The sequence below is a fragment of the Cyrtonyx montezumae genome, unplaced genomic scaffold, assembly GCF_038088225.1.
Source record: "Cyrtonyx montezumae isolate F1298 unplaced genomic scaffold, pur_monq_1.0 scaffold_12, whole genome shotgun sequence".
Taxonomy (NCBI): Eukaryota; Metazoa; Chordata; class Aves; order Galliformes; family Odontophoridae; genus Cyrtonyx; species Cyrtonyx montezumae.
In genome coordinates this window covers 11,225,438-11,237,063 of record NW_027071848.1, presented here as the reverse complement: position 1 = coordinate 11,237,063, position 11,626 = coordinate 11,225,438, and the positions used below count along the sequence as shown (strand labels likewise).

Below are 11,626 nucleotides of genomic sequence, written 5' to 3'. Positions count from 1 at the left end.
CTTTCTCCAGACTGAACAATCCCAGTTCCCTCTGCCACTCTCCATAAGAACTGTGCTCCAGACCCTTAACAGCTTCATTGCCCCTCTCTGAACACACTCCGGATCGTCAGTGTCTTGAAGTGAGGGGTACAGAACTGAACACAGTACTTGAGGTGCATTCACCAGGGCCAAGTACAGACCTCATGACCAAATACCCCTACACCAATGAAAATAATGCAGCAAATATCAATACAGAAGTACTGGAAGGAAAGAAGTAAGAAGTATGCTCAGTGATGAGCTGATAAGAATAACAATGCCTGCAAGGGGTGTAGAACAATTAGTACATCAACACATTGTCCCTGAAGCACTTTTTAAGATGAAGTGATTAATAGTCTTTATGCCACTGTTGCTAAATGAAATAGTCTCATAACTGGTGATGGGCAATGTAAAGGATAATATGCAAACAGTCTGAACGGTAGTTGCCTATCCCTAATTGACTTAATCATATTTAGCACTGGATGAGGTGGGTAGAGAGGTAAAAATAGCCTAAATAACAAATTCCTCCCAGGTTTGTTTCCTTGAGCTGTTTGCCATCCTAAGATAAAAGACTAATACTGTTTACATAAAATTGAGCTTTGTCACATTCAGCTACACTGATTTTTGTCTGCTTCCTGTTTTGTCAACAAGGCAACATCAGCTGCAGGGGCGTGTGTATTAGAAAGCATGTACTGGTGTCTACCAGAAAGCTGCTTGTGGTTTGCCATGTGGAAATAGCCTCCACAGAAGAGGAAGGTGGATTCAGTCAAAACAGGACCCAGACTTCTGGGAATGGTAAGTAGTAGAAGCCTGGGCAGCAGCTGAGGTTGGAGTGACCCTGGGGAGACAGAAGTCACTGTTGAACTTTCAAGCATAGTAATGCCTATATCTGTTGTAACACCACATTCATTATGTTTTCCACCTCATAAGTCAAACACATATATTTCTGCCATTCTAGATACACAGATTCATTGCTTGTCTATGGCAGTTAGATTCCCTCTCTTAGAGCAGTAGGTGTTCACTGATCTATGGCTGTTCTCACCTCACAAAGTAAATTTATGTTATTAAGTAAGAGAGACTGAATGAAGCAGTCACACTACATGATCTGCTTAGCTACTAGTAAAAATGTTAGATATTCAAAACTCTTTCTTGGCACTTAACATTTCTGCTTTTAGGTACATGATCTCAAACTGCAAATTAGTCTGAAAGACAGACAGAAATCCATTTTAGGGATCCCTGAAGTAAAATTTGTGTTAATGCTTTCGAGCTACATTTCTATACAGAAACAAGAAAATGTAATGTCCTATTATATGCTCCATAAAGTTATTTCTTATTAGCTAAATTTGCATTTAAAAAACAACTGAAGCATTTCTAATCTATTCCGACAATTAATAATTGTTGCTGAGTGTCTAAGTATTGAAAAGTTGTAGAATTTACTTTAAAAGTTAAGAAACTTATTATATATTTTTATTTGCTGTCAGATAGGAAACAAAAGAACAATTACTCTAGCAGAGAGGAGAAATAAGCCAGTGTAAGTTATTGCAAAATAATCAGAAAGTGCCATTTTCTTCTCCTGATTTCTTCCCACAACCTCTGCAAATATTCTGAGACTGTTTATATGAAGATGCAGTTTCAGAGACCTCAATGGAACAACAGATGCCTAAACCACAGTGCTGGGGAGGAAAGAAAAAGTGGCCATCTAAGCATGTTTACTTTCAGAGACAAGGAAGTTTTAACTTGTCCCTAAGTGGTGACTCATCGGGGCAGGGCTATAAATGTGAAGGTAACTGCTCTCTAACACATCAGGGCTTCAGACTTCACAAATCCAACATAATGCAACCAAGACTTTCAGCTGTCTTCTTCTTGCTGGGTCTCTCATTTTGTCTGACAGTCCCTATTCCTCTTGATGATAGCCATGAATTCACAGAGGAAGACCTCCGGTTTGCAGAGGTACAGTATAAATTAATCTGCATGTTTTGTAAATAGTTATGTAGCACCAACTGCTTGGAAACTAGGCTTATGACTTTTTTTTCCCTTCTTAGCGCTATCTCAGGACTCACTATGATCTCCATCCAAATCCCACTGGCATTATGAAGAAGAGTGCCAACACAATGGCCTCTAAACTTCGAGAAATGCAAGCTTTTTTCGGTTTGGAGGTGACAGGAAAATTAGATGAAGAAACATACGAGCTCATGCAGAAACCAAGATGCGGTGTCCCAGATGTTGGGGAATATAACTTTTTCCCTCGAAAACTCAAATGGTCAAAAACTAATTTAACGTACAGGTAAATCCATGGTATTTTTAGTGTTCCTTCTTTCCAGGTAGTTTGTCACTTGGGTTGCTCAGTATATGGGTTGATGGGAGAAGAGTGTATTCAAGTTTGACAGAATTTACATTGCAGTTTAAAATCCTTTGAGTTTTAGGAAGGTCCCTTAGACCTGTCTTACAGTCTAAGGAAGGAAAATGTTCTTCTATTGTGCTTCTGCATTTGGAGGTGCCGGTGTGGTATAAACCAGTTACTCCTGAGCTGGCCTCCATGTAGACACTCTGAGCACATCTGCAGTTCCAAATTAAAGAGGGATAGGGATCATGCATCCCACCTCTGATCCTCACATTGCTCTATCATTAGATCTCTCTTGGCCCTGGTTTGGTGTGTGTTCCACCTAGATCTGTCCTGGACAAATCTGCCAGAGAGGGAGTTCTCCCAAAGCATGATGGCTTCCTAAATACCACAGTGTCATTGACAGGGTGTTTTGGTGAGCTGCAACCTGAGTTTCCTTGGCAGATTCCAAATATGAAAACACTAAACTCTTTCAGAGATTTCAGTCTAGTATCTGGTAAAAAAATACTACTTTAATTCTGGTGGTTCTCGCTCACAAAATCTCTTCGGGTCATGTTTTGCCTCTCCAGAAAATGAGGGCCATGAGACATTTTAAATGGCATTAAAATAGTTCTAAGTTAATTATACCACTTAATGAAAAACTGCCTTTTGCTAAATCCTCTGGTGCATATGAAACTAATCATAGAGATATGTTAAATCATTTTAGATGCCTCTGAATATCAACAATGAAAATGGAAATGCTTATTTTTATTTATCGGAGTATTATATGCAACTGTCCAGCTTTTTGTGTTCAGATAAGAACAGAGGGAGGAAACAAGCAAAACTTAATGAAGTGCACAGTCAGATAAAATTGTATTAAAATGTTTCATCGATCTGCATAATTTAACCAGATATATTATTCCGTTTGATAGAATTATGAATTACACTTCAGATCTGAGACGTGGTGAAGTAGAGAGAGCTTTCAAAAAAGCATTCAAGGTTTGGTCTGATGTGACTCCCCTTAACTTCACCAGAATACGAAGTGGCACAGCAGATATCATGATCTCCTTTGGCACTAAAGGTAAGGCAAAGCCAGTTCTTCTTACATAATAGTTATATTGCTGACAATTTTATGAGATATAATTGATTTCATTGGTTTTAATGTTATTTTATAGAACATGGTGACTTTTACCCTTTTGATGGACCCTCTGGATTACTGGCTCATGCCTTCCCTCCTGGTCCAGACTATGGAGGAGATGCCCATTTTGATGATGATGAAACTTGGTCAGATGATTCTAGAGGTATGAGAAATTCCTGAGATGATTTCAAATGATGATGGACAATTTCCAACTTTAGATGTTTGCAAATGGTTTGGGTTTTTTTTCTGTTTACTGTTCTTTAAGGTAATATGTTCACTGTCTACTCATTGAAAACTGGATTTAATCCCTAATCATAAATGGGAATATAACATATGCCTACCATAAATTTTAAGATACACACGTCTTAAGTGGAGCAATTAAAAAAACTACCATATTTAAGGTGCTCTGTCAGCCTGGCATTTCACTTAAAGCTCCTGGACAGCTAGTTGGGAATGACCTCATTGAATCTTTCAGAAAAAGCTTATACTTCTCTCAGCTGCAAGTCAGATACTTAAAATTAACCTGAAAATTCTTCACCTTGCCTATTCAGCAGAGAGCTTTAATAGAATAAAACATTAATTTTTCAGAGTGTTTTTTCACCCTTCTCAAATTATTGCAGTAGCAAAACAATGCATACTTTCCACTGGAAGTGAATTCCAAGCAAAATTTTTTCTTGACTTAAGTAGCACTAAGGCTTTATCCTATGTCTTTCAGCATTGCTAAGAAATTTCAAGGAATCTAAAGCTGCCTACAGAACAGTGTCAAATAAGACATAGCTTGAAGACCCAGCTATGGGATAGTCGTTTGAGCCCTTGTTAAAAATTCTAGTAGATGGAAAGAATCAAGAAATCATATATCGTTCTTCCATTTCTCTCTCCCACATTACCTCACATTAAGTCACAGTGTTAAGACTAATTGATTAGTCCAGTGCACTTTGGCTGTATGGGGAGGTTTACATTTACTTTTAATGTCATTTGTTATAGGGTATAACTTGTTTCTTGTTGCTGCACATGAATTTGGCCATTCACTGGGACTTGAACACTCCAGAGACCCTGGAGCACTGATGTTCCCAATTTACACATATACTGGAAAATCTGGTTTTGTGCTTCCCGATGATGATGTGCAAGGGATCCAAGAGCTCTATGGTAAGTCTGTATAATATAGAATGCGTATTGCCTGTGTCATTGTAACCTGTTATAGATACACTACACAGTTACTAAAGACCTGAAGGTGTTCAATAGCAACAGTCGTGATTGATTAAGTCCTAATCACTGAACTCTTGGCAACCAGAATAAGGACAAAAGATGCTTGGATTTAACACTTAGGGGGGTAAAAAAAAGAAAGTAATACTGCAGAGGATTGTTGGTAGCTGTGCTGTTTGCTTTGGTGAGGTGAGGAAAGGAGAGCACATAGTCCTTTTAATTTTTTATCTGAAAAGAGATGGTAAAACAGGCAGATATAGAAGGGAGAAACAGAAATATTCAGGTTTCAGCATTCCATCATGGAAAGAATAAAACTTTTAGAGGACCTTCAGAATTAGGATAAAAGAAATTAGTCCATTTAAAGTCTTTGCAGCTGAACTACAAAGTCCTTTAGTGTATTTGGCTAAAGGAGAGAAAGAGAGAACAGACATTCTCTGGTACAAATCATTTTCTGTTCTGCTTGTATTCATCATGGTGTTTGGGAATACTTCCATATCCATATTATGAGCCATAGAACGGGAAAAGAAATTGACAAACTTTTATCATACTGTATGGCTCCAGGTGCTGGGGACAGAGATCCCAACCCAAAACATCCCAAAACACCAGAGAAATGTGCTGCAGATTTATCAATTGATGCCATAACAAAACTTCGTGGAGAAATGCTGGTCTTCAAGGACAGGTAAGGAGACTGCTATGTGATGGACAGTGGCTACTTGATATGATTTAAGAGAAAAAGCCCTTTCAGTTTTTCACTAAAGATCTGTGTAAGCATAAGAATTCCAAAATCAATTGATGTTTTTATAAAGTTATATTGCATGTGTTTTTAGGCAGGACTTGTAATGTAATTACAGCCCAAACAGTCCAACACTGTAAAGTGAAACTGATATGTTTGAAGGCTGCCACTATTTCTACACATTTTTCATTTCACAGGGCTTTTGTCAATGCACATAAATCTATAACATTTATTTTGACAAAGTTATACTACATTTAGAAACCTTACATGGTGTGGAATTGTTCCTCTTATTCTGAATAAAATAAAATAAAATAAAATAAAATAAAATAAAATAAAATAAAATAAAATAAAATAAAATAAAATAAAATAAAATAAAATAAAATAAAATAAAATAAAATAAAATAAAACAGCACTCCAACTTCTCTGTTATTCTCTTTTCTGAACTAGGTTTTTCTGGCGACTGCACCCTCAGATGGTTGAAGCAGAACTTGTTTTAATTAAATCTTTTTGGCCAGAGCTTCCAAACAAAATAGATGCAGCTTATGAAAATCCCATTAAAGACCTTGTCTTCATGTTTAAAGGTGAGTTCTTTGTTTTTTATTGGCAGGAAAATCTACATATTCAGTCAAGTTCAGAGAGAGATAGAGAGGTAATGAATGGAAGTACATAATGTTCTACCTTCCTTTCTCAAAATACAATGAATGCAGGCTCCACCCTGCACAAACCTATATAACTTGCATTAAGTTAGGAGATGTACAATTAAGCTCTAATGCTCAGGATTACATTTAGCATAAACAGTTTAATGCCCACAGAGTACGTGGCCTAAGAATCTGTTAGGTATATGAAAATAAGGATCATAACACCTTCATTTTATCATTCTCTCAAAGCTCAGCCTTTAGAAAAGAATAATACATGTTTTATTCCTATTATCAGGAAAGAAAGTTTGGGCAATGAATGGATATGACATTGTTGAAGGCTTTCCTAAAAAGATATATGAAATGGGATTCCCAAAAGAAATGAAAAGAATAGATGCAGTGGTCCATATTGATGACACTGGCAAGACTCTCTTTTTTACAGGAAATAAGTACTGGAGGTAAGCTGCAAATGGACTCGTGCTTTTTTTTCAGTGCCCTTTTCATAACGTGTGCAGGAGTGTCAAAAAACAGTAAATATTTTCTGTTATGCTTCAGATATTGTCAGTCTATGGTTTTCATAAGTGTGACATTTGCCTAGAACATATCATGAAAGTGCATGCAGGATTTTTATAAATATATAAGCACAGCCTGTAAAAACTGAAAGAGTGAAAGAAAGGAAAGAACAAGGTGTCCTATCCAGGAAAGTTTATAACCTGGACAAGTCTTCTATTTAAGAAGAATAATTTAATAACAAAATAATTATCTTGCTTCCTACAGTTGCTTGTGTGACACAAAGTAGTATGAGTGCCGGTCTTTGTGAGCAGGACATCTAGCTTACTTGATGATGGCAGTTTTTCCTGGCCAGGAGTGGGGCTTACAGTCAGGTCTCTCCCATAATTAAGATGTTAGCATTCTTTCCTAGAATCTCTGTATTAAGAGACCTCAGGGCAGAATCGCACTAATGATAAGTTGATCTACAGTCACTTCCCTACAATGGGTAGTTTATGTACTTCTGAAAATTTTACTGTACTGGTTTTGTGATTATTGAGATGTGTTGTGGTGTAAAGGTGCCCTACTTATTGCCTTGAGTTTTATTATTGCACTAAGAGTAAGGGATCTAACATCTGCTGGCTTCTCTTGTTGTGGGTAACTTCAAAGCAGGCAGGAGAACAGACCAGGCTAAGTTCTCTGAATTTTTATTTCCTTTTATGTTTAATGTAGCTATGACGAAGAGACAGAGACTATGGATTCAGGCTACCCCAGGTTCATAGAAGATGAATTCGCAGGAACTGGTGACAGAGTGGATGCAGTTTACCAAAGAAATGGTAGGTAACCTGACAATGAAGCTTTATTGCAATTAGTTGTGGCTGAAACTTGAGATTAATCTCCTGAAGGACAATTCATTATTCTCTGACAGTTATATTAAAATAAATTATGGAGATGAATATCTTCAGAGACAAGATAGATCTCTTTCCTTGCTCAGAGAACCCTCACTGATGTGTTTTTTAAGTATTATAACACGTCCATTCCTTGAAATCTAGACAATTCATACCCCATTTTTCCAGGACTTTTCAAGTCAGAGACTTAAATATTTATGAACAAACCCTCAGTTCTCCTAAAAATGCTCTATTATAATGAAATGCAGAGCATTACACCAGGTTAAGATATGATTACTTAAAAATAATACTTTAAGATATGATTACTTTAAAATGATCTAAGTCTGGCAAATATAATAAGCACTTTCAAAAACTTAGCTCAGCATTTTAAAGACTAAAATATTGCAATCAAGTTTTACTTAGAAATTAAAACAAGCCACACGATTTTTGTTTGAAAGTTAATTTTAATGTAATAGATTTCTCAATTTTTATTCACTTTCATTTTCTTTCTCCTTAGGTTACCTCTACTTCTTTAATGGACCACTGCAGTTTGAATACAGCATCTGGAGCAAAAGAATTGTCCGCATTCTGCATACTAACTCCTTATTTTGGTGCTAAGTACAGACGAGTGCCATTTTACAAGCTGCAGAGCAGCTTTTATTAGATAAAAATAATACGGGCATACAAATTTATTAGAGGATAGCAGAGTTCTGTGAACAAGCACTGGCTACCTACAACCAAACATATACTCATATACTGTATATATGGAACTATGCACCTGTATGTCAGTCTGGAACTGCATTAAATTAATAGGAAAACAGGAAGAAAATGACAAGCATTTCAAGGGGCATTACACCATTTAAAGTTTGTCTAGCATTAAAGTGAGGTGAGGTGATGGATACTTTCTACATGATCACAAGCATGACTAAGTAAATCTCATCAATCTACCATCTTTTTAGGACTGTGTGGTATATCTGAAGAAATAGAGCTGATAACCCCTGGTGTGTTTTATTTTAGAACTAATCCTTCAGTTCTTTGCAAAATTATTTCTAAAGTACTGGGGATTCAGACCTTTTAGGAACAAGTCAGGACTGCATGGTGATGCCCTGGGCAGCATAACACTGGGCTGCAACACTGAAGTTAGGGAACTCAAAGTTATCTGAATGTATCCCCATCTGAATGGCAACATCTCCCTGTCCATGTTATATTTGGAAGAAGCTGAATCTGTAGAGGCAGCAAGGTGGTGTCTCCAAGCAGACAGAAAAGCAGGAAAAAGGAACAATATTCTCTGCAGGAATCATCAGTATGTATGACAATGGGGAAGCCAGAAAGCAGCAATGTCAAGGGAATCACACGGGATGAAACCTTTCGTGAACCTGCACCTGGTAACAACAGCCCATGTTTCCAGCTGCTGTGAAGTGGTTCAAATGACATTCATAGAAGTTATGCCTATCTGTGCTGGCAGAGAACTCAAACATTCAAATCAAAATATTCAAAATAATACATAGAATCACAGAATTGTAGGGGTTGGAGGAGACCTCTAGAGATCCAGTCCACCCCCCTGCCATAGCAGGCTCCCTAGACCAGGTTGCACAGGTAGGCATCCAGGTAAATTTTGGGGTGCTTTTTTAGTGTGCTTTTTTTTTTTTTTTTTTTTGTGGTTGTGTTTATTTTGTTTTGTTTTCAATCACTGAAAATGACATGGGACTGTGACTATTTCTCAGTTTAATAAAATAGTATTAAATAAACTGGAGGAATGAAATGACATTGTGAAATTATTTCAATTAAGATATCCTACGCTGTATGTCATAGCAAGACAGAGCTATGGAATGAATAAATTGAAGAGCCTTTCCTGTGCATTTTATTTGTCAAAATTTGCACCTCAATTAAAATTCTAGTATATTCTTATCTTGATGATTTGTTTATGCTTTTTGTTTTTGTACATAATTGATTTTATTGAAAAGACAGGAAGAGAGAAAATGCAAAATAACCACCAACCCTAAGCCAACCTCATGAAGTTCAACAAGACCAAGTGCAAGGTTTTGCACCTGGGTAGGGACAATCCACAGCACAGATTCAGGTTGTGCAGGGAACGGCTTGAGTGCATCCCTGAGGAAAAGGATTTGGGAGTGTCAGTTGATGAAAGACTCAACATGAGCCAGCAGTGGGCACTTGCAGCCCAGAAGGCCAACTGTAGCCTGGATTGCATCAAGGGAAGTGTGACCAGCAAGTTGAGGGAGGTAATTCTGCCCCTCTACTTGTTTCTCAGGAGACTCCACCTGGAGTGCTGTGTCCAGTTCTGGACCCCCAAAACAATAAGGACATAAAGCTGTTGCAGCAGGTCCAGAGGAGGGCCATGAAGATAATCAGAGGGCTGGAGCACCTCCACTATTAGGACAGACTGAGAGGGCTGGGGCTTTTCAGCCTTGAGAAGAGAAGGCTCTGGAGTACCTTACAGTGGCCTTCCAGTACCTGAAGGGGGCCTACAGGAAAGCTGGGGAGGGGCTTTTTGTAAGGGTATGTAGCAACAGAATGAGGGGAAATGGCTTTAAATTGAAAGAGGGTTTATTTAGATTAGATATTAGGAAGAAATGCTTTACAGTAGGGGTGGTGAGGAAATGGAACAAATTGCCCAGAATAGTTGTGCGTATCCCAGAAGCATAAGACCAGGCTGGATGAGACTCTGAGCAGTGTGGTCTGGTGGGAGATGTCCCTGTCTATAGCAAAGGGTTGGAACTACATGATCTGGAATGTCCCTTCCAACCCAAGCTATTCTGTGATTCTATGATTCTATGATAAATTTCCAGAATAAGAACAAAGTTGCAATTAGCCATTATCATTGCAGATAGTACCACAAATGATTAAGAAATACTGTGAAGTTTAATTCCATGCTAATTTGAATATTAATAACTAATTTAGAGTAACTACTTTGTCATATTTTTTGTCCTCAAAACCAGCCCCCACCTCAGTATATCAGCCTCCCAAACAAAGACCACTGAACTAAGTGCTTTTGAACAGGCACAAATGGCCAGGTTTACCCAGGAACAGGCTAGGTGAGTTTAATTCTGTAATTTATGTGACACAAATGGTCAGATAAGGTTGCCTGTCAGATATAGCGATCTATTCTGTCTGTAAAATAGTGAAGTGATGAATGCCAGACATTAAATTGCTTAAAAGGCATTCAAGGAAAAAGAGCTGAAAAATTACAAATAGGAAAACTTAAACTAAAATCAGAATCCTGTTATACAATATTATATTGATAAAACTGCTAGAAAAATAAATGTCAGTATGATTCTTTATACCTAATAAACAGAAAACTGTTCATTTCCATATCAGTATAATTTTTGGTAGACACTTTTAGCCTGGGCAATGCTTGACACTGGAATGCAGTTAAGTTTAGTCTTTCTTCAGTTAAATAAGGGCCTGGACATATAAATTTAGTTCTCATTATTTTTAGTACAAAGACTCAGCGAAATATTTTCTATGGTCAAAAGAGTAAAGAAGCTTCATGAGCACCAGCTGATTCACATAACTGTGAATTTCTGAACATTTGGCAGTAGAAAAGGTACTGCATAGGAAGCTGGGCCTTCCAGAGGCTTCAGCATGATCATATCCAGCTGCTCCCCAGCCCAAACAGTCAGATTCCTGTTTGCTGCTTGGCTGCCTGGAAGCTGCCTTCGGCATGGGTCCAACACAACTCCGGACTCGTGGCTCTGCGGCCGGCTCTGCCCCAGCTGAGAGAAATGCCAGCTCGTCGGTTCCTGGTATTTTGTAAAGAAAAAATGAAAACCAGAACTTCTTGTGCTATGGATGCGGAAGGCTGAGGTCAGAGTCAGACCAACCCTGGTGCTGTGCATCTGAGTAATAAAGGAAACTCCCCATGGGGCTTGATGTCCTTGGGTCTGCTGCCATCTCATGAGAAAAACTGCACGAGACTGTGGTGGGAGCACTGGATGCACAGTAGTGAGCTCCTGTGGTCTTACAGGGTACTGCCCAAGACCATCAGGTGTTGAAAAGAAACGAGTCTCTTACCCAAGAACTGCCTGAACTGATTGCTCTCCCTGAGATGTTGTGCTCAAGGAGAGGACCACAAGAATCTGCTGCATGCTCCTCAGTACTGGTTTCTGCTCTGGCTACATGATCCTAAAGAAGCAGGACTTAGACAATGTCTTTCAGATGACAGACAAAACTGAGAAAAGAACTCTA

At 38.2% G+C, this 11,626-nt stretch overlaps 1 protein-coding gene across 1 annotated transcript; it reads left to right on the top strand.

The window, feature by feature from the left end:
- Positions 1 to 1,644: 1,644 nt before the first annotated feature.
- LOC136044817 (collagenase 3-like) lies at positions 1,645 to 9,071 on the top strand. Its single transcript, XM_065730345.1, has 10 exons — positions 1,645 to 1,965; positions 2,058 to 2,299; positions 3,268 to 3,416; positions 3,511 to 3,636; positions 4,458 to 4,619; positions 5,238 to 5,355; positions 5,857 to 5,990; positions 6,343 to 6,502; positions 7,266 to 7,369; positions 7,938 to 9,071. The coding sequence occupies exons 1-10, from the start codon at positions 1,660 to 1,662 to the stop codon at positions 8,036 to 8,038; spliced, it is 1,602 nt and encodes a 533-aa protein (XP_065586417.1). The 5' UTR covers positions 1,645 to 1,659; the 3' UTR covers positions 8,039 to 9,071.
- Positions 9,072 to 11,626: the final 2,555 nt, after the last annotated feature.

Excerpts from the sequence above, each read along its gene's own strand:
- LOC136044817 (XM_065730345.1), top strand. The coding sequence starts at position 1,660 with ATGGAACAACAGATGCCTAAACCACAGTGCTGGGGAGGAAAGAAAAAG. Across the intron at positions 4,620-5,237 it reads AGGGATCCAAGAGCTCTATG|GTGCTGGGGACAGAGATCCC; the intron begins GTAAGTCTGTAT and ends GTATGGCTCCAG. Across the intron at positions 5,356-5,856 it reads ATGCTGGTCTTCAAGGACAG|GTTTTTCTGGCGACTGCACC; the intron begins GTAAGGAGACTG and ends TTTCTGAACTAG.